The sequence below is a fragment of the Brassica napus genome, chromosome A3 (assembly GCF_020379485.1).
Source record: "Brassica napus cultivar Da-Ae chromosome A3, Da-Ae, whole genome shotgun sequence".
NCBI classification, from domain to species: domain Eukaryota; kingdom Viridiplantae; phylum Streptophyta; class Magnoliopsida; order Brassicales; family Brassicaceae; genus Brassica; species Brassica napus.
This window is the reverse complement of record NC_063436.1, coordinates 18,637,235-18,661,063: the sequence shown is the minus strand read 5'-3', so window position 1 is coordinate 18,661,063 and position 23,829 is coordinate 18,637,235. Positions and strand designations below refer to the sequence as shown.

At 32.3% G+C, this 23,829-nt stretch overlaps 4 protein-coding genes and 1 pseudogene across 4 annotated transcripts; 2 read left to right on the top strand and 3 right to left on the bottom strand.

Moving 5' to 3' along the window:
- Positions 1-3,767: 3,767 nt before the first annotated feature.
- LOC106439541 (RING-H2 finger protein ATL77-like) lies at positions 3,768-4,756 on the bottom strand. The gene has a single exon (XM_013881017.3). It carries the CDS (start codon positions 4,616-4,618, stop codon positions 3,965-3,967), a length of 654 nt encoding a protein of 217 aa, XP_013736471.1. The 5' UTR covers positions 4,619-4,756; the 3' UTR covers positions 3,768-3,964.
- A 1,472-nt stretch (positions 4,757-6,228) lies between these two features.
- Positions 6,229-7,595, top strand: BNAA03G34930D. The gene is made up of 2 exons (XM_013881019.3): positions 6,229-6,771; positions 7,136-7,595. Exons 1-2 carry the CDS (start codon positions 6,589-6,591, stop codon positions 7,370-7,372), a joined length of 420 nt encoding a protein of 139 aa, XP_013736473.1. The 5' UTR covers positions 6,229-6,588; the 3' UTR covers positions 7,373-7,595.
- Positions 7,526-11,065, top strand: LOC106439540 (annotated as a pseudogene).
- Positions 11,066-11,328: 263 nt separating this feature from the next.
- On the bottom strand, positions 11,329-11,984 carry LOC106375223 (putative 60S ribosomal protein L30-1). The gene is made up of 2 exons (XM_013815083.3): positions 11,743-11,984; positions 11,329-11,657 (listed from the first exon to the last, which is right to left on the bottom strand). Exons 1-2 carry the CDS (start codon positions 11,867-11,869, stop codon positions 11,446-11,448), a joined length of 339 nt encoding a protein of 112 aa, XP_013670537.1. The 5' UTR covers positions 11,870-11,984; the 3' UTR covers positions 11,329-11,445.
- A 5,151-nt stretch (positions 11,985-17,135) lies between these two features.
- Positions 17,136-21,351, bottom strand: LOC111214642 (protein IDA-LIKE 4-like). Its single transcript, XM_048776499.1, has one exon. It carries the CDS (start codon positions 17,720-17,722, stop codon positions 17,438-17,440), a length of 285 nt encoding a protein of 94 aa, XP_048632456.1. The 5' UTR covers positions 17,723-21,351; the 3' UTR covers positions 17,136-17,437.
- Between the last annotated feature and the right edge of the window lie 2,478 nt (positions 21,352-23,829).

Here is a 23,829-nt window from a genome sequence, read left to right as displayed (position 1 = left end):
TATGATAGTTATAAATATCAAATCATCTTGGGAAATAGCAAGTTAAAATATTAGCAATGACGCTACAAACCTGATCATGTTCAACCCAAAAAATAAGAACAACTATGATTCATACTCTTATTTTTAGTTAAGAGATGAAAATTAAAAGTCAACTTTTTGATCAACTTGAATCGCACGTGCCGAGTACAATCGAATTGGGAAAAGAATGTGGGAAGGTTAAGCTGGCACCTACGAAAACGTTGTGTCCATCATTACGAAACTACTTCTGATTTTCATCGCTACTAGTATGATTACATTTGATTCTCAGTATTTATTATATGAGGCAGGCCATGTTCAAGTTTTATATTATAAAGTTCCATATATATGGCAGGCCACGTTCATGTCTTTTTGTTAGAGAAAAGTCAATTAAGGTTATTTTTCCTGGATTTAGAATGTAATTAATTGATCCTAGAGATCTAGCTTTTTCTCCCTCTCAACTTTACTAGTAGTGGCACACCACAATCCACCCATAAAGCTTTTTTGCTTTTTTGAAATTATGGATTTGTTACCTCTAAATTCATATGATTTAAGCCCTACATGTAATAAAAATCAAATGGATCATAGCTAGCAACTTCATCAAAAATAGTAGAGATTTTTTGTATAAAGTTTTTTTTCAACCATGAAGTTCCAGTTTTACTCTATCAATATATTGTTCTCGTTGATATTATACTTTATATTCACATTGTTAGACAGTAGCCTGAATTTGTAAGTGTGCTAAGAATAAAGTTTTTGAAAGAAAAGGATACGAGCATGAAGCATCCATCGTCCAATAATGTAATATAAAATTTGTTTTGCTAATTTATACAATTATTAGTTTATTAACAAAACATAAACATTAAAATATAAATAAATAATTGAACAAGAAATTATGGTGTAAACAAACAAACAAACAAACTAGAGATGATGCCAGAATTAAATAGATAAACTGATTTTTCTCTGTTTTGAGGTCTGATGTACTATTAAAAAATGAATGACATCGTCCAATTATTAAAGTTGGTGAATTATTATTTGAAGAGAAATTAGTGAATTATTTCAGGGATCAAAACTTGACAATTCAGAAAATATGAAACAAATCCATAAAACCAAATTAGTATTTTTTTTGTCTGCAATAAATGATGATTAGTATTGTTTTATTGGGCTTTATTAATAGGCTCAAAACGACCTGGCAACTACTGGTCCAGTCGCACAAGAGTCCAAGACTACTGAAATCTGTTGGCCCCAAGATATGATCTTCGAGAGTTTCAACTCGATCTTCACAAGAAGGGAGGGATGGATGTCGGCTTATGTGTCTGTGATATTCTTTTTCCGATCCTATATGTCCATGTCTCTGTTTAGTTAGGTTTTGAAAACCATGGGCCTCTGGAGCAAGGTCTGAAGCAGTAGTTTTAGTTCTTTCAATGGTTGTCAACACTAACAATGGTTGTGAATTTATCTACCGTTATATTTTTCTACGATTAGTTCAATATTAAAAACCACTTGATTTTTTATCGTCTGATTTTGACTGTATGGTGGTTTTCATGCTCAGATCACATTATAATTTAGACTCTATGGTGGTTGACTATTGGCCAAGCGAACTGCAAGCTCATCACTAGCTTCGAATGATAACAAATTGAACTACTTCAGCAGACATCTTAGAATAGAATGTAGTGCAAGTGAGCAAACTAGTGCGCATAAGAGGACTTATAGGACCATGACAACATTTGCATCAAAGCCCATATGAAGTAAGGGAGGGGCAGTTGCCCATGATGAAATTTTCAAATTCAGTATAATTTCTTTAAAAAATTTAGTCATGCCTCTGCTCACATATTAATTTTTGCTAATAGTTTTCATCTTTGTCCAGGATAAAAATATATTCTAGATCCGCCACTGGTAACAAACGGGGGCGTTGACGTGGTAGGTGGTTGAAGTAATAGATAGATCTTCTAGGTTTTTTCTAGGTTCTATATATAATGAAAACGTACAGGTTTCATATACTTTCTGATATATAATTGCAAACTGATTTTTTTCTGAATTATGGTTATTGGAATATGCTGGGGAAATTAACAAAGTCCTTTAGTGCTTCGTTTTATTTTTATGTTTTAGTCGCATCTTATATGGATTCTCCACTGAGTTTTTATAATCTTAGTGTGACTTCTTATTGAAGATGCGTGGGCCTTTCATACCATTTATTGATTTGTCTAGGTTCAGTCTCTAATTTGTCTCTGGAAACCATGTGGCAGTAAATTTGGAAAATCAAATCCCTAAAGAGTTGCTCACGGGGACACATGTTCTTTAGCTAGAGCAGCCGTGAACTTTCCCTAATCTTTGAGACAGCACTGAGATAATAAACCTCTTGGGTCTTGGCTCATGTCACTGATCTCTCTCTCTATTCCGTCTTAGTATATCTTATGTTTGATGCCAACTAAATTATGCAATGACATCCATCTATACTAATTATATTTAGATCCAAATAATGCATTGATTAGGGGTGGATTTTTATGTATTCCGAATTGATGCAAGGCAGGGGAGATATATATCCTTTGGCACCAGTCCCACTCTGAAAATTACATAAAGACTATACAAGGCTATCTGAAAATGATGTGTCTTCTTCTTTTGTTTATGCCACTACGAGGTTCCATGTAGCTGGTACGAACAGATAGTGGTATTTTGTTATCCCTTCTTGAAAGTGATTAACTTTGCCTTTATTGCTTTATGTTACTTGGGGTACCATGTGATATTCGTGCATGCGTAGGTTGACATTCTTGATTTGATAGTCTTTGTACTTCGTGATTATTAAAGTGGAGTAAAGAAAGAGCATCAAGATGTGAAATTGGATTAAAGAAAGAGCATCAGGATGTCGACAGAGTTTTTCCATTTTTTATTTACATGTTTCTGGATTATCTGTATTGAACCTCTAATATCAATTATACTCCAAGAAGTTGAAAAGCTTATGATTGAAGTTTTTGGTCCAGCTAGGAGGCTTTGCTTAAAGCTCTATGTTACTATTTATAACTTTCTTTTTCACAGCTACCATTGGATCTCCTTTGTGTCTTGTAGATGGTTCTGCCCCCTACACAGTTTCACTCCTTAGGCTAGTGATAGATTAATTGAACACTATACACATTGAGTGAACTATTTATCAGTTTCTCGTTAATCCTTATGCTAGGTTCATCTTATAAAGTTTGTAACACTGCTAGCACATTGTTTAATTGGAGCTTTCAATTATGGTCTCATACCATGTGTGCCTTGATTGATATATTACAAGTATTACTCAAGGTAGCTTTTATGTTTGACTATTTATTACCCACTCACTTGGGTGTATTTGTTTTACCTTATTATGTCTTGAGTCCATATAACTTTTCAGACACATAGAGCTGCTGATTTCCTTATCATTAGTTCCTTAATATACTTCTTACCCACAATGCTTACAATGGGTCGGTTTTGGACCTATAGATGATGTTACTGTGGAAAAGTTTGTAACAGATTAGAGCAGATCTATGTGGCATCATTGTAGTCTTTGATTTGCCTTCTTCATGCAATACCTTGGTCTCTCTGAGCTTCATTGAAACCATTTCTTTTCAGACCTTCAAAAGTAGTGGTTACTTAGTCGTCTTCTGTGTTTTGTGATATGAAAATGAAGAGGAATTCTATGGAAAGTGTTTATCAAACTTCCTCCGAGATGACGGTTTATATTATTAGCCTTGGATGTGAGTATTGCTATTTGTAAATAGTCATATAACACAGAAAAGTCTGATGAAGTTATGATGCCATGGAAAGCTTAAGATATATTCTCTGTACATTTTGAGCATTGAGGCAAAAAGAAAAACAAACAAAAGCTCCATTGTGTTTGATTTTGGAATCCTACTGGCTAGGGACATAAACTGTGTTCCAATCATGTGGAAGAACTAAAATCTTGAAAATCTAGTTGTTTATTGGCACATACTCTCTAGCTGTTGACTCTTTCTTCAGGTTCTGTAGGAGCAATTATAACATCTATACTCTCCGTTGTTGTTTCTGCAACTTCATCAGCTTCGTCACAGTCTCCTAAGATCTTTTGACATGTATCAACCAGACAGTGTCTACATTTCGGACAAGTCATCTGTTGCGTAAGCCACTTGTCGATACAACGAACGTGGAACCCATGGTTGCACTTAGGAAGTAGCCGTATCTGTTCTCCAGCTACAAAATCAGACAAGCAAATAACACACTCTTCGCCGACCCCTGACAAGTTCATCTCAGGTGAGTAAGTCAATACCGGGAACATCTTGAGAACTTTCTTCTTGATGCCTTTGTTTGCTGCTGCTGAGCCTCGTGGTGTGGACGGGATTGAGATGGGATCAGAGATCAGGAAACTCGAGGAACGTCTAAAGGCGCAACGGATTATGTAATGCAACCCTAGTGAGCAGATGATACCGCAGACAAGGATAGAGAGAAGCAGGAGAATGTTGCCGCTCAAGTTGCTCTTGTCTTGTCCTTGAGCTTGTTGTTGTTGCTGTATGTTGTGATGAAAAGGAAGTTGCTGAAGCAATTTTCTTGAGAGGAAGCTGTTGATGAAATGTTCTTGGTGAGATGAAGAAGGTGAGTAATCAGAAGACATCATTACTAGATCTTTTTTCTTTTGCTCTGGTTTCTCTTATGCTGTTTTATTCCCTTGAATGATTGAAATTGTTGTTTATATATAGCTTTAATGATACTTAGATAGTGGAGGACTACAGGAATTATATATTTTAGAGATAATTAATTGTTGGTTATGGAAAGTTCCTTCTCTATCTCTTGAAATGAGATGAGGACTTTGGGACCCAGAAAGAGCTTATCCTTTTTTCATGAGTCCCCATGTGTACAGATTGTGCCTCCATCCATATCTTTTCCAATTACAAAATGCTTTTGTAGGGACAATCATTTAGTTTTAGAAATACAACAATTGATATCTATTATTATATAATTCTTGCATTAATCAAGAGAAGTTGTTGTATCTCTATTATGATGGTGTGGAAAGTTGTAAGGAAGTGTTGGGTTTTGTTGCTTTTATAAATTCTCTGAATTATTGTGCTTCTCTTTCCATGTGTTATGTCGCTTCATAATTCTCTTTATTTATTTAAAATATCAAAATACAAAATACTTTGTAAATAATAGAAAGTTTATTTATTTTTCTTGTCATATTTTACTTTCTTGAGTAAATTTCCTGATTTGGAAATGATTGCGAGTAAAGGTCAGTGAAATTACTATATAGTGGACGATAAAAAGATAGATATATGTTGGTTGTTTAGACAATTGTTCTTTTTATTTCATATCTCTTTACTCTTTTTTTTGTTAAAAATATCTCTTTACTCTTTACAGGTAATATATGCAAAATCGTTTTTTGATAGTGTAATGATTTTCCAAGATCTAAACGATAAACTTGTCTGCATATATTTGAAACTTTAGCTAAATTATTTAGCTCAAGCTGTATTAATATTTATTCGTTTTCCAAAAAGCCAAGGAAACAAAACAGATGTAATCTGCTCTATAGCCCCTTTTCGATTCTACTCCACAAACGTTATCGTCTGGATTTTGGTTTTGTCTTTTGCGTCGTCACAATCTTCCCTAACCTTAATCTATGGTGCCATGTTTAGTTGCTTTTAATGAATGTTTTCATTTCATGTTTTATGTAGTTATGTAAACTCAAACTTAATTCTCCAACCTCCAGAGAGTCATCGGTCCTATTGATATGTCGAACGTATATTCGATTATCACCATCCATAACATGATTGAAATATAAGAAAATCGATATTTGATCCAAAATAATAATATGAAAATCGATATTTGATACAATAATTCATTTGCGGTATTAGGAAGTTAGAAGCTTCACCAACTTTGACTGATAATCATATTTAGAAGCTTTATCAACTTTGATTGAATTCATTTCCACTCCAAAATTTAATATGCATATATCATTTATTTTAAAAAATAATCAAAAATATATGTATTGATCATTAATATTTAACTATTTAAATCTTATAAATGTCAAGATCAGAATGATCATATGTAAATAAATATACCTCTTAATCAACATAGTAATCTTAGAGTGAGTATTCATATTTTTCTAACTAAAAAAGAGGCTTTAGTGTGTACATATGATATGTTGAATATTCAATTCTAGACAGAGACTTGGAGATAGATACAACTGAAATATCAAATATGTGGTTGTGGACATGGATAGAGCACTCCCTAAGAAAACACAAGTGGGATACTTAATTAGCTTTCTAACCCTGCTTGTCTCAAATTTTATTTGCCTCTTTGATTATTCAAATGAGTGACTGATGAGAGAGATATGAGATATAGATTCATCTCTCCAGTACTTGACTACTTGGTGCATCAAGGGAAATATTTTGCATGTCACGTAGACTAAGTTGCATAACCATATGATAGACGATTACACAAGAAGGACGAAACAAAAAAAAAACAGAGAACGGCGTCGTTTTTAGGCGAACTGAGAAGTCTAAAACCCTAATGTAAAAATTCCAAATCTGATCTTTTTTTCTTCTCTGTAATTCACTCTCTAGTCGGAAGGAAGAAGAGGAAGATCTCGAAATGCCTCTGTACGACTGTATGCTTCTGTTCAAGCCGATCATACGGAAGGAAGGTCTGATCGAGCTCGTTGCGCGCATAGGGAAACACGTGTACAGCAGAAATGGAGTACTCACGGAGGTCAAATCCTTCGGCAAGGTCGAATTGGGTTACGGCATTAGAAAGCTCGACGGCAGACACTATCAGGTACCAATGAGAATTGATTCAATTTTTGCCTTGTTGAATCGGTGATTAGTCGAGTCCGTAGAGTTTGTTTTGATTAGGTTGGCCTTTTGGTAAAAGCTTTGCTTTAGCATCTTTCTGATCGATTCCTATTGTTAAAGAAACTAGCTTTTGAGCCTTTGAGTTGAATTATCGAAGCAGCACAGTTTTGAATTTTGAATTAGTTTATTCAAATTAGTCACAAGGATTCTTGATTCACCTCTTTGAGCTAACACTAGTCACAAAGATATACAGAACCAACATGGGTTTGCTTGGTAGCATTTTGTCCCTTGGATCTTTCAGTGTGTATATATATAATAACATAGTTATGTGTGGGTGAATGGCGCAGGGACAATTGATGCAGATAACAATGATGGCAACACCAAACATGAACAAGGAGCTTCACTACCTCAACAAGGAAGACAAACTCCTGCGCTGGCTCCTCGTTAAACACCGCGACATCAAGATCGGAGCATCTGAAATGGAAGATCGTCAGGACGAGTCTAGCAGAGTTACTAATAGTAGGAGCTTGTATGATGAATCCTCGACGGACGAAGAAGACGATATCTTAGGCTTAAGGCGATGAGGAGAAGCAAGAAGTCGTTTACTCTCGGACCAGAGAGAGTGTCCTTCATCTTTGTCTTGTGGTTATTGGCTGATAAACGCCACTTGTATTGACACGTCATCTTTGCATGGGCAGAGCGTGTCTCTGTTTTTAGAACTTGATTTTTCGTTATTTTTATTTTAATTATTAAAAATAGAGGTGATCGTTGGTGATAAACATGAACAAAACACTTGTTGTTGTTCTATTTTTTTGCCTCTGGTCGCTCCATCTTCTTCGTCCATCGGTTTTCTCAATTAGGGTTTCCCCGCATTGTTGTTCTCTCCTCTGTTTTCGTCTCACGTTGGCGAATTTTCTCAGACAAGAACAAAAGCCTTCATCCTCCTCTTAGGTAACTTCGAGGCTTAGAATCATATAACTCTGCTTTTTCTTTGCGATACAAATATTTACATCGTATGGTTTGTAAGCATGGGCGTGAATGGGACATATGTCTCTCTCTCTCTCTATTTGCTCATGTGGGTTTTTCTTTTTACATTCTTAGAATGATTCATGGTAATTGTGTATGCCTATCTTGGATGTGACTATATGATTGAATAAAATCTGGGAGGAAAGATATTGAATTGGTTTCATGAAAACCATGTTACGATCCTAAATCTTGACGTCTAAAGTTGATTATTGTTCTTTTCTTTGTTAATCTGAGTAGTTAAAAGGATGAGAAGTTTAAAACAGATTCTGAGGTTGTCTTAGCGTGTGGATGAAATTTTGTTGTCTGTGAATATTCATTTCATAGCAAAGAATCCAAGGAGTTCTGTAAAGCTTATTTGTGTTTTTGGGATTGTTTGCGTTATGCTGTAAGCTTTGCAGGTGGAAACTTTATAAGGTGTAGGAAAGTATGGATGGTTCAGAGGATGGTGCGGTTCTTCAAGAGCCTCCTGACCCCGAAGTGCTCGAAGTTGATCCAACAAATCGATATATACGGGTATGAGGAACATCCCTAGAAAGCTGTTCTTTTACCTTTCAAATGTTTGTATTCTATAAAACCAAACATAGATCGATTAACTAAGATCCACATCTCTCTGTCTTGTTTTACGTTTTCATGTGTAAGGTTTGAATAATAGTATATGGTAATTTATCTTTATCTTGTTATCCATCTTTCAGTATAAAGAGGTTATCGGAAAAGGCGCATTCAAGACTGTGTATCCTTTTTCTTGTTTCTTTGTAATCAGAAGCTCCTTTAAGATACTCATATCATGTTTTGTCTATGTTCTTGCATCGTTTCTCGGTTTGTAACCTCAACTCAGAAGAAATCAGATACAAGGCCTTCGATGAAGTAGATGGGATTGAAGTAGCGTGGAACCAAGTACGAATAGATGATGTTCTGCAATCACCAAACTCTTTGGAGAGGCTGTACTCTGAAGTGCGTCTTTTGAAATCATTGAAGCACAGTAATATCATTAGGTTCTATAACTCATGGATTGATGATAAGAACAAGACAGTTAACATCATAACTGAGCTTTTCACTTCAGGGAGTCTCAGAAAGTATGTATCTATCTATGTATCTCCCTTCCTCTCTCAACCACCCAAGTCTTCTCTTTAATGTTTTCTTTTGGTTGTAGTTACCGCAAGAAACACCGAAAGGTGAACATGAAGGCGGTCAAGTGTTGGGCGAGACAGATACTAATGGGTTTGAGATATCTTCACACTCAAGTGCCACCCATTATCCACAGGGATCTCAAATGTGATAACATCTTTATCAATGGAAACCATGGAGAAGTGAAGATAGGTGATCTTGGTCTAGCCACTGTCATGGAGCAAGCTAACGCCAAAAGTGTCATTGGTATAGTTTTCTTCACATTGCTCATTTTCTGCTTTTAACAAAAACATTGAAGTGTTTATGTTACCAAGCAGGAACCCCAGAGTTCATGGCACCTGAGCTTTACGATGAGGACTACACCGTGCTAGCTGATATCTATTCATTTGGGATGTGTATGTTGGAGATGGTGACATTTGAATACCCATACTGTGAATGCAAAAACTCTGCTCAGATATACAAGAAGGTCTCATCGGTGAGTTTTAACTACAAAAGCCATTAAGTTCATTGAACAAGATCTTAACCTAATCTTGGTTCTTGTTGGTTTTCAAGGGAATAAAACCTGCTTCGCTCTCTAGGGTCCAAGACCCTGAAGTCAAGCAGTTCATTGAGACATGCTTACTTCCTGCATCAGAGAGGTTATCAGCAAAGGAGCTTCTCTTGGATCCTTTCCTTCAAGTGAATGGTTTAACGATGAACAACCCTTTGCCTCTTCCTGACATTGTAATGCCTAAAGAAGGCGCGTTTGGAGAGCGTTGTCTTATGTCTGAAGGCCCTCCTACAACACGGTGTAGTAGATCCATGTCTATTGATCTTGATGAAGACAACAACCTGCCTATTGTTACGTTTAGCGACAACTCGGGTTCTAGGTGTATTGAGGTTAGACGTGCGAAGAGAGGGAACTTCTTTGTACTCAAGGGTGAAGAAAATGATGAACACTCTGTCTCGTTGATTCTACGAATAGTAGATGAGAATGGTAAGGATCAGCTTCAGTTACTTTTATGCATTATGATATTAATTAATGTGTTTAGAGAAATACCCTATGATAGCACCCAAACATTTTTTTTTGTTAAAAAATAGCAGAAGAAAATTCCCAAAATAGCATTAGTTAAAAGTTTTAAAAATATTTTATATTTGGGTTTGGGTTTGGTATTTATGGGGTGGAGTGGGGTTAGGATAAAGGTTTGGACTAATTTAGTCATTTTATCTCTTAATTTGTGCTATTTTAGAGATTTTTATCTTTTGGATGTTATTTAAGAGATTTAGCATAATGTTTATGGTCTGTTGTTGCAGGAAGAGTGAGGAACATTCATTTCTTGTTCTATCAAGAAGGTGACACTGCTTCAAAGGTGTCGAGTGAGATGGTTGAGCAGCTTGAGTTAACTGACCAGAACGTCACGTTTATAGCCGAGCTAATTGATATTCTCCTTGTCAACATGATACCAACATGGAAAACTGATGTTACTGTCGATCATCTCATTCATTCGCAACTGAATCAGAGCTCAAGAAGTCATCAGAATGCACATAGACAAGAGGAGAGTGCTGCTTTTCATGACGCTTGTGAATCGGTTCGACACTCGTGGAACTCTGATTGTCGAAGGTCGGAGGAAGAATATAAGCAGTGTGTGGATGGTGTTAAAGGGGAAGACGGGAGCGGCAATCAAGAGGAAGCAGAGGAGGCAGTTGATCCGGTGAGGTTGGAGAATGAAGAGAGGTTGAGAGAGGAACTGGAGGAGATAGAAGCGAAGTATCGGGAAGAGATGAAAGAGATAGAGAGGAGAAGAGAAGAAGCAATAATGGAGACAAGGAAAAGGTTGTCTCAGAAGAAGACAGAACAGGTTGTTTGAGTTAGACAAAGAACACAACAAAGACGTCATTGATGCTTTTCCGTTACAGATTTAATTTGTTTCTTGAACGCCAAGAAAACACTTGGCTCCCTGAAAGTGTAGAGTTTCTTCTCTGCGTCTAGTTGTTTCTTAATTGTTGTGTTTAAAGATTTTTGATATATGGTTCGGATGTTATGAACCACAAGGATGATGTTAGAAAAAATGTCAAGCTTCGTTATATTTTTCTTTATTTGTAGAAGTTAAAACTGATTTATCAAACATATAACTATTGATAATCCATTAAACAGTTATATTCAGCAGGAGCAAGATTAGACGAGACTAAAACTAGTCGATGCCATTAATTAAGAAGACGTGAGCTCAAATCAAGAAGCAGAACAACCAAACAACACTCAACCATGACCACTTTCATTTTCGTTTTATATTTATTTATTTTTAAAGTTTTTGGGATGAAGAAGAAATGAAAACAAGTCTTGAGCATTACGGATCAAGCAAACCAAAAGCTAACCTAAAAAAAGTTCCATTCATGCAATTAGATCCATCAATAGAGGACGAAAATGTAATTAACCATAAGTAGGAGTTTAAGAAACCAAACACTATGTCTTTCCAAGAACACATTGCATAAAGCAGACAAAACATAGCAACATCAGAACAAATCAAAATCACTGGTCTCCAGGAAGTGACTTGATGATGTCGGAATCACCAGGATCAACAATGCTGAGGCAAGAAACACGGAAGTACTTTCCACAAGCAGTACCCAAATCGACATTGTTGCCATTGTAGTGATGAACACCGACCTTAGCAAGCATAGCGTAGTACTCAATCTCTGATCTCCTCAACGGAGGGCAGTTGCTAGAGATCAAAATCAACTTACCTAAACACACAACATTTCCAAAACATCCATCTTAGCAATTATCTAAGAACAACAAATCAATCGAATTGGTGAATAAAGTGTTTACCTTTGGAGCTGCGAAGGGATTTGAGAACAGATTTGTAGCCGAGAGTGTACTTTCCACTCTTCATGACAAGAGCTAGTCTGCTGTTGATTCCCTCATGGGACTTCTTCGTCTTCTTCGCCGCAACCATTTTTCTGACGCCGGGAAGAGTCGCAGATCGCCGGGGTAATAGGAAGTGAGGCCTTCGGGGGTGACGCAGAAGCTGTTGAGGCGGCGCAAAATGAGAATTAAATAGAGAGAGAGAGAGACGAAGGAACCCTAAGGGCTTTTTTCCAAGATACGAGGCCCACGGCCCAATAGAAACTTGACGTAAGGCCTAATCAAGAAGGCCTTAAAAGCTCATGGTGTTGAACTCAAGAACACTTTTTGCCATAACCCAAATAAATAACAAGAGATATGTGAAACCAATATAGTGTGTGGCGATTTTGAAGTTGCTTACAGAGAACATGAGCTAATAGAGGAACAAAACTGCAACGTAGTTACGTAGAGTAGTCTTACTTTGTTGATCAAAAGAAAAAAGAGTAGTCTTGCTTTATCACACAAGATCAAAAAGGTTTCGACCATGCTAGCAACGGTTAGCAAATTGCAGTAGGTTCTCGGTCTAAGACCATCTCTAATAGTTCCATTTTATTTATGAATAACTCTATAATAGAATTAAGTTATATTCTAATAATATTCTATTTTAGAATAAAATATATATTGAAAAATATAGTGACAAACAAATAATATCAATGAACAATGTATAATAAATTCACTTTTTACTCTATTAGAGTGTGAAAAATAGAATACAATCGGAATATTTTTACTCCAAACTGTATTTTAGAGTAAAAAAATAGAGTGGAATTAAAGATATCCTAAGCTGCAATGGCTTGTTATAATTTTTTTTTCAAAATAGATAAGAGCATTTTAGGGTTGAGATGTTAAAGAATGAACTTTTATATAATATGAATATATTTAAAATATTTAATTGTATAATTTTGATTTTAAGTTATGAAACAATTAACTAATCATGTGTGGACAAATGTTATATGGATCTCTCATAAGTTTTTAAGGTCTTCTCCTTCTCTCTAAATTTTCTTTCTTTTATATAACAGATTCACTTAGAAATGCCCATTGGAATGCGTTATTTATGGTCTAGTTTTGAGCTTTTCAATTGTAGAACAAGTACAATTATTTTGATCAACTTAAAGTATGATTAACCTTTTTTCTCTTTGGATAGGTTCGGTTAATCAAGATGGAACAGCCACTCATGAGTGTATAACTTTTGATAAATTAGAAAGCAGATTAAATATGTGTTATTTGATTAAATATAGTAAAGTTAAGTAACATGCGGTGAATATTGCTTAGTAAATACTCTTTATGTTTCAGTATACTTGATGTTTTAGAGAAGTTTTGTTGTTTTATAATATATGATGTTTGTACAAATCTATGTAATTTTAATTTTATTAAAAATTGCATAACCAATTAAATTTTTATTATTTATATTTATAATTAAATTAATTATTTTTAAATTGTAATTCAATCATATTTTTGATTAAAAAATAATTTTTTTAATATATGTGCATTGAAGTAAAACATCAACTAATGAACGGAAAAAGTACTAAAGTGATATAATAATGAACAATTAAGAAGGTACATTACATACGTGTATTTGTAATTTAAGAATCGATCGCGGAATTAACGGATATTAATTAAATCATTCTTTACGGCCATTATACGTACCATCATATCGTACGAATCATGCATGTTCGCCATTACTCTTCCAACTAGGATAAGATCTGCGCAAGTTTATTTGTATACTAGGGTCGGCCCGCCCTACGGGCGGGATATTAGTTAATTTGATATTCACTAAATGTTCGAGTTGAAATTTATTTTAAGATTCAAGAATTTGGTTATCTGTTATGTCTTACTTATTAGTATGCGGTGCTATAGTTGTTTTTCGATTATTCTTGCTTTGGTATTGTATCAAATTAACTAATTGTCTAACTCATAATTATAGATGTACAAATGTGGATTTGTGATAAAGTTTGATGACAATACTGTTTTTTTTAATTTTTATTCATAGTGGAGTGTGCATGTGTCAGAAAGAGGCCTATAACAACTTTTATTTTTTTTGTGTATGGATTTTAAATATATATTATTTTGTATAATGCATACTTGTTGTACAACATTTGCTTGTAGACTAAAAAAATTGTTTTCTATATTTTTAAAAGAGAAAATATTTAGTCTAGAATATAACATGTACATATGTATTGACTATATATAGAAGTTGAGTGTTATTTTAAAATGACATATGTATAGAGATTTTTCAACCATTACTTCACTGGCACAAAACATTTATAAGTGTAAATCCTTCTTTTAAAAGCAAAACTAATAAAAGCGTGTACAACAAATGTATTTTGATATATATTATATGCATCAAGTTATAAAGGTTGGAAATATTGCAAAACTGTTTGGAGCAAAGTTTTTAACTTCACGATCTTCATTTTGACGTCAGTTCAGTGTCGGCCCTGGCCACAAACAGAAGAAGCATGGGTTTCCAGCTGACACGATAATAAGTATTTTCGCGGCCACATATTTATAAAAAGTGACTTTAGCCTAGTGGTTCTAAGAGAAATTACCAGTGCTAGAGGTGCTGAGTTCAATTACCTTTAACTGCATTTATTTATTTTGGCCCTAAATATAAAATGGGACACGTGTCACTCCCAGAACGCACGAATTGATGACGTGGCTTCACGGGAGAGAGGCGAACATTTCTTTATATATATAGATATTATCGATAATTTATATATTTGATCATTTTATTTATACATATACAATATTTTTTGTTGTTATTATATAATTTATTATCGGATCAATTTTTATTAAAAATTATGGAACAAAATTATAATTAATTTATCAAGGGCTGATCGGATTGGACATTAAACAAATTATGACATAAAAACCTTATTTTTTTCATCGAACACATTCTTGAAAAAAATGAACAGTATTGTTTCCACAGTTGAATTATTTTGACTTTTATCTTCTATATGGTTTTGAAAGCTTTCATATCAACCATCGAATTGATACATGTCATTTTTATATTTTTAGTCATATACTTAAGGAAATTTACATTTTTGTAATTTAAAGTCATTTTAAAAAATTCAAAATATAACATATAAGAAAAAGTCTAACATATAAGAAAAATATAACATATAAGGTGTCATCATTTTTGCATTTTAAAAGTTGTTTTTAAAAAATATATATAACATATAAAGTTTCCTCATTTTTGTAATTTAAAGTCATTTTAAAAAATCAAAAATATAACATATAAGAAAAAATTTATTTTTTATTATATGGTTAATGTGATTATTTTTTTAATAATATAAAATAAAACAAAAGTGAAGAAGAATGCAAAAATTGTTATCAAATCTTTATTATTCATAATAATTAATTATCATATATATGTAAATCATATTAGGTTTTCGTAGCTTTTATTTAAGCAAAGAATACACACTTCTTATATTTTAGGTTAATATAATGTTCTTTAGTGGACATTAAACAAATTATGACATAAAAACCTTATTTTTTTCATCGAACACATTCTTGAAAAAAGTGAACAGTATTGTTTCCACAGTTGAATTATTTTGACTTTTATCTTCCATATGGTTTTAAAAGCTTTCAGACTAACCATCGAATTGATACAAGTCATTTTAATGTTTTTAATCATATACTTAAGAAAAACTTACATTTTTGTAATTTAAAGTCGTTTTAAAAAATTCAAAATATAACATATAAGAAAGAATCTAACATATAAGAAAAATATAACATATAAGGTGTCCCCATTTTTGTACTTTAAAGCCGTTTAAAAAAAATATAACATATAATGTTTCCTCAAAATATAAGATATAAGAAAAAATCTATTTATTTTTATTATATGGTTAATGTGATTGTTTAATTTTTTAAATAATATAAAATTAAACAAAAATGAAGAAGGATGCAAAAATTGTTATCAAATCTTTATTATTCATAATCATTAATTGCATTATATATGTAAATCATATTAGGTAATTCCGTAGCTTTTATTTAAGGAAAGAATATATACTTCTTATATTTTATGTTAATATAATGTTCTATAGTGTTATATAATTATGGAAAAACGGGACAATTTTAGATTGAACTATACTTTATATTAGGTGCTCTAGAATTCTTAGAAAATAGATTTAGAAGGCATTTAGATGTGCCACATAAGCAAAGAGTCTTTTTTAATTAATACAAAATTGAGGTTACATCTTTTCAAATGCTTCTCAATTAATATATAGGAGATTTGACGAGTCATCATTTTACATAATTTCGAACTTACTTAAATATTGATATATGTAAATGTCTAGGGAAGATATTAGATATGAAGATCGTAAAGTATTCAAAAGGAAAACAATAAAAACTCGTTATCTAGATTAACTTATATAGTTTTGGTGAGCTAGCTCTTTCTATGTCTTTTGGTGGCACATCTTTCGGCTTCTCTGTCTAGTGTAGGTTGGTCTTTTTCAATTCTGATATATTCTATTTAATCATCTTTTCCATTGAACAGTAATAAACAACTCAAAGTGGAATGTACATGCATTTATATATGTGAAAATTTATATGACTTTTTAATTAGAATAATCGTTATAAAAATTAGTTGTTTATACGTACTTAATCTTTCTTTAAATCTCGTATTTTCTTTTGACCAAAAAAATCTCATATTCTCTTAAGCAAATATAATTTTTCTTTTTTTAATATATGCTTGTCAAGCAAATGAATTATGATTCTTTTTATGAATTTTGGTTAAACTGATTGTATTTTTTGAGCAACTACTGATAGTATTTTAAAGTTGACAAAAACTAGTATTTTTCATTCAAAAAAAAAAGACAAAACTAGTATTTAAAAAAAAATCGATCAATAAAGAAAACGTAAACGAGTGTCAAATCAGTCCGGGCGTGGCGGGTTGGGTTACTGGACACTCTACTTGACGAAGGCTATTATTATTTTTACGATTTACGCTGATAAACCAACCTTTGCGTGATTTCTTGGACTATCCTATTCATGAACTGCCTATTGTCTCACTATATAATTATAATATAGTATATTCTTCATCCAATAAAAATAAGAATTAAGAAATATTATTTTTCTTCTTCTTCTTTTGCTTTTTTCAAAAAATATGTTTTCTCCTTTTCATAGCTCATTGGTTGAACGAGTAAAAGAGATGACCCACGGTGTTCTCTAGATGGTAATGAAGTTGTTGGCCTTTCTTTTTTCAAAATACCATGATTTCCCATTTTTTACCAATTAAAATTTACGAAACGCATCTTTGATTTTATCAGAAATTCATAAATCAATTAATTAGGTAAAAAATACTAACGATGTCAATTACGCAATGAAGTAACGAGATTGTTGCATCTAATATCTCATCTAGTAAACTTTTAATTACAAATACAAAAGAAAAATAGTAACTCACATTATCTTTCACTTCTACACTCAACCAAAGAGGTTTACATAAACCAAAAAATAACAAAAAAGATCTGAGGAACAATTAGAAGAGGTCAAACATCTGAAACCCTACGTACATGTCAAAGCAAACATCAGAGATCGATGAATGGTCTTCTACTGTTATCTTGTGTATGAGTGCATGCATTACATTATATTATATAAAGTACTCTAGAGAGACAGAGAAGAGAGATCATGGAGACAACAAGGCTTGTAGACCAATGTCGTTGTGTTTTCGTGAAGGACCAGAAGCTGGAACAGGGAAGTGTCTTGGCAAGAACCCTAAGAAATGGCCTCTTTTCATAGTGTGTTTGTTGTGATCATTATTGGGATTTCTATAGAAAACGCTTGATGGCGACGAGGCTCTCGAAGCGTCGCAGTGGAGAATGAAGAAGAAGCAGATGATCATCAGAGGAAGAAGAGCTTGCGGGTTTACTGATGATCTTTTTCTCCAATAATGTGGATATGTAGGAACCATTTCTAGGTTTCAAGTCTGAATCAGAGGAAGAGATCAATAGGTGTGTTTTTTGTTTGTTTCAGTTTTGGGGAAGTGGGTTTTCGTTGAGGATTTTCGATGAAGTAAAAGATGGCAAGTAGTAATGAGGTCAGTAGATTCAGAGAGAGATGAGCTTTTGAAAGCAACCCCTTTTGAATAGGTCTCTCTTTGGCTGGAAACAATTATAATGGCCAACAAACTAAATAAAGGTAAAGGGAACTGAACATTAATTTATTGCATTTTATTTATTTAATCATGAACTGAACAATCACTTGTGTAAATACATTTTTTTTTTATAAAAAAAATGTTTCTCTTTTGCGTGGAAAATGAATCCCTTTTTATATAATAGAAAATCATAGATTTGGAATTTATTCTTTTATATACATGCAGTGTCAGGTGGCCCGGGGGGCATGAGAAACAGACTATAAGGAAACAGGTAGTATTAAAACGAAAAGACGAGAATATTAGTATTTTTGTAGGCATGTGTTTACTTTGTATTTCATTAAATTTCACTATGAAACAATTTTTTATTTTTTTATGTTACTTAAGAATTCATTACAAATATTTTTCCCACAATCTCTGCTAGTGTATTTGTTACAAATTTACCACTTCTAATATCTCCACAGAGAAAAAAGGTAAAATGATTTGCTTCCATCCAGTATTTTGAAAACCGTATCACCGTATGTTAACATACTAAAATTAGTATACGTACTTCTTCTCACCAACTTCATGATGTCATTTGTCTCTCGGATTTTGTAAATTTAATGTTACGTGAAAAATGTATCAGAAATTAATTATATACAACAGACGTACTGTCCTACACTCCTATGCCTATCCAATGCGTACTTATATGATCACACAATAGTTTTGCAGACAAGTGTTTATGCATTGAAACATATAAATGGACAGAGAATTAAAAGTGTATAATAGCAATATGGATGGTCAATAAAGAAAGGTTTTTGGGTCCCTAGTCCCCAAAGTTAAGGTTAAGAAGATACAAAGTGGAAACAAGTTCTTCTGTCCTTTTTATTATATTCTCAGAATTTGTTCTGTCTTTAGATTTTATATTTAATTAATTAATGTTATTTTATATGGTTAGTGCCACTTGTAGAGTCTGATGAGCCAACGCTTTGTACAAATGAGCCAACCATTTATAATATAGCAAGTTATTTGGCAGCACACTATAATAGATCTCTTTATGGGCATAGATGAATACCAACTCAAACCGGATCAATGCTCATAGTATATCAAATCTCGTTTCCAGTAGAAATATGATAAAAGATTTCAACATGGTGACAAGTTTTTCTTTTGGTGGACTTCGATTTTTTCAACAGCAGCAGCATTCGAATAGAGTGTTTTATTGAGATATTGCTAGAGCATAGATCGATCTCTCTACAGACTCGAATCTTACACAAACATATCGGTTATCCATTTAACTGGAGTATATAGTTCCACATCTATTGCCAAATTTCATGCTGATTCGATATCAGATTATTTATTACAAAAAGATAAAACGGTGGGAATTATGACATAATTGCCTGCTTTGATAAGAAAAAACATAATTGCCATGTTTTTCAGTCATCAAATGTAACTTTTCAAGTACCCATTATGGATACTTATATCACTTTACTAAAAAAGTTTCCTGAAGAATAAACATGAGTTTGTGATTCAGTAACACAAAAACTTGTATGTATATATATATATATATATACACGTATAAACAGTTAAATTAGATGAATTCCAAACTTAAAACTAATTAGTGATAAATATAGAGTATAATTTATCTTACATATTATTTAGGATATCTTCTAACATCCGATGTGGCGATTTTGTCTCTAATATAAACTTAACATTTAAGACACATAACTGCCTACTAGAGTTCTTATTCTTTTCATGCGTATTGATAAAATTTTAAGAAAATTGAACTTATCAATACAGTGGTTTGACATGTTTTGTTTTAGTAAGCACAAATCAGACTATGTGGGATGAACTTAACGCATATACAGTGATGCTTTTTACTCTATAGTTATCGATAACTAACGTTGGTTTTCCAACTAAAACGTCAAATAAACAATATAATTAATATAGTTCAAACCCGTGTACTGATCTGATGATGTAAAGAAAGAGTATCCCATCCAAACAAATTATGAAACTCGGAGATTTGTTTTTATGTTTAGAAAAGATTAGTCAAATTGGATATAGACCCTGTTTCAAAAAAAAAAAAAAAATTGGATATAGACCCAAAGTATAAGATCATAATTTTGGTTATATATCAACCAAAAATGTTACAATGTTAATAGTATCCAGTAAATATTTACCAATAATACTGCATTACATATGTATAGCGACACGTTACTCAAAGAAAATGTGTATACTAAAGAAAATGTGTATGTACGTGCGACATTTTCAATCATAGATTTTACTTCTCTTGATTACATATAACTGTGATCAAAAGATTTCCCGTATATTAAGGAACAAAAGGATGATCTTTATTCCATAACATAAGCAAAAATAACTTGTTATGGAATTATATGTAATCGCACGCGAATGAGTTATCATTATACATTATATATGTTACTTTACGGTTCCTCATCTCATCCTCATCATCTTCCTTAATTACCCGTAGCGTGTGAATATACTCATCATTAGAAATTTATTACCTTCATTCTATTAAAATTTATAATATTAGTGTCCTACAATGTTAGCCAAATTTTATCCATGACTAATCTATATACTTAGTAGAATGTGTAACATAAAAATTCTGCCTAGTGCCGAACGTGAGTTGAAGAAGAAAAGCTGGTCGTCAGATCTGATATATTGTTTCGCTACAAAAATTCTGTCACAGAACTCACTAAGAATTGGGATCTGATGTTTTTCTTTTCATGTGATGGAAACTAGTTGCCCATACTCCTGGCAGCCTCTGAATGATATGAATGTCCTACAACATTAGCACAATTTTATACATGGCTAATCTATATACTTAGTAAAGTGTGTAACATAACAATACAGCCTAGTGCCGAATATGAGTGAAAAAAAAACCTGGTCAGATCTGACAAAGTTTGCTACAAAATTCTAGAAATTTGATCTGAGGTTGACTTCGAACACGTACATGACAATGCATATGATTATATTTTGCATGTGATGCAAAATAGTTGCCTCTACCCCTTTGAATAATGAAACTCAACCGCACACTTTTGGAACTCGATTCTTCTGCATCCCTCTGTCTTGGACCCAGTATTTATTTTGAACTATTTGGACAATCAATTTATGGAGAACTAGTTTTGAATACGTTTCATGCAGAATTGTGTTTTGCATTTGACGAGTTGGTTACATATGCTAGATATTAGCAACAAAAGGTGAATATCTATAATTATACTAAGTAATAAAGTAAATACTAATAATTAATATATTTAAAAATGAATCACTCACAAAAACTGTCAAAAAGTTAAAAAGTGGATATCCACTCGATCTAATCTATATATGCATATATAAATAATTATATATATATATTATGTAATGATTTTATATTTCCAAGTTTTAAAAAAATTTATCCCCCGAAATTAATTGTTTAGTTACTAGATTTTATTTAAACAATCACATTTATTTTTCTGAATCAATGTTATTGTTTTACACTTTCTTTCTTAGTTTATGTATTTTACCTTTTTGAAATTTTTGAATTTATGAAATATAATTTTTTTTATGGAGAAAATATGTGGTTAAAATTTCATATGCTACGATATATGATATAGTGACGAAGCAAATCAAATATTAAAATCATTGATCTGGATAAAGCAGATCAAATCACATATACATTCAGAATTACGGAGATCAATATGTGTTCATCTTTGCAATATGTTGTGATTTCCGCAAAATATATTATCTCTGTTACACAAAGAACCAAGTTTTGGAAAATTTTGTTTAACAAAAATAGAATTTTTATTTTAAACTAATTTTTAAATTACTTAATCGTAATAAATTTTAATCTTTAAGAAGATTAATTAAGTTTATTATATTACTTTTGAACTTTGATAACAAAATAATGCATTTATTATACATAGTTAATGTAACTTTTAATACGAGTAAAAAATACTATTTACTTAATTTTTAATATATGTCGTTTTAAAAATATAACCACAGTTCAATCAAATAATAAAACAGAATATATAATATCATTGTTCTTTGACCAAAATAAAATATAATATCATTATTCAATATTCATAGAACATTAATATTTAACTATTAATAAACTTTCCATAAAAAAATTGAAAAGTCGTGTAACCAAAAAAAATTCTCAAACGTCAAATATTTAAAATGGAAGGAGTATTATTTTTGAGGAATGAAGTGATTGCTTTTTTACCCATTTCGCCATTGTAGATTTCTATAGCAATACAATTTAATTAACGAGAAACCCATTCCCCGAGTACATTTATTTGCAAATTTTGCAAAGAGAAAAAAAAAATGAAGGTTCCTTGCATATAAGGGCAAACGAAAATCATTGTCTACCAAGAACAATAATGGATGAAAATCATGAAATGAAGGAGATGATTACTAAGTTAATTTATTAAAGCTGAGATCATAGAAATTGGCGCAGATTTTTACCGATCTGCCATAATTGCTAATTGTAGACAATGATGCACATTCGCATCATTATATTTTAACTTTCATTCGGTACAACTTTACCCTAAATACGCAAATTATCAAGTTTAATTATATGCTCACGAGTTAGAATATACTCAATTCATTCGTCTGGTACTATAACGATTCTAGAATAATTAAACCGATAATTTTTTTTCTAAATCAAATGATACTGTACTTGACTACCATTCATAATTATAAAAACACGGACATGCTATACTTTCAAAGGGTACCGGTACTCTGTCGAGTTCTAGTAAAAGTTTGGTAAATCTTACGCTCTTTTAAACGACTATTACTCGTGATATTCTCTGTTTATTTATGCTAATTAAGTTTAATCAAAATTTGACCTAGCTACGGGAAACTTATTCACACAAATTACTAAAAGTAAATGACTCGTAAGCAGCACCTTCGTAAGCAGCACCTAACTTAGATTTCTCTATTAAACCATCTCCAATGGTTCACTCTATTTTTTACTTTAAAATAGAGAAACTTTATAATAGAGTTGTGATATACTCCAATGGTACTCTATTTTATAGTGGAAAATAGAGTGATGAACAAACAAAAAAACAACTTACTCTATAGATAGAGTAAACCCATTTTTTACTCTATTATAGAATAGAAAATAGAGTACCATTGGAGTATTTTTACTCTAAACTCTATTTTACAGTGAAAAATAGAGTGAGATTGAAGATACCCTTAGGCAATTTTCGGTCACCCTTCTTTGAAAGTAAGAAATTATATAGATCATCGATTAGTTATCCATGCCAAAAAAAACAAATGTCGATCAAGATTTTGATAAAAAAAAAAGTGGATCAAGATTAAGGGAGAGCTAATAAACAAACATTAAAGAAAAATGCACCCTAAACAAAAGGACCTAAACTTACTTGACAATTATTGATTGTTTTTTATTATGTATAAAATTCTTTAAAAAATAATCAATCTTACAAATATAAAAAGAGTAATCAATAGTTATATATCTTCTAATTTGCTAGTCAATTATACAGCTTCATTAGACAGTCTAACCATATACTATACTAGACAACTATAGTGTTATGGATATTCGAATACTTTTCTAATTTATATACGTTGTTGCTCACGTTAAATGATCTAACAAACATTATATTGACCAGAAGATGACACAACCCACAAAAAAAATACGCTTTTGCTTTTCTCCCGGCATCAAACACTTTCGCTCGAATAATAAAACCATATTTTTCTATTATCCGCAGTGGAAGCCACAACACAATTTGTTAATTGATATCATTAACACAAATTAAGTATATTATTCGCCATGGCCACCAGTGTCATCTTTCACATTGCTCTGCTCTTCGTTAACACAATGCTTTGTAATGATTGTTTGGTGTCTGATAAATACTCTTTTAATTTCATAAAAATGGATGTAATAAGAAGAAGACAGATATGGACCAAGTCCATGTGCATCGTTCTCTTGACAA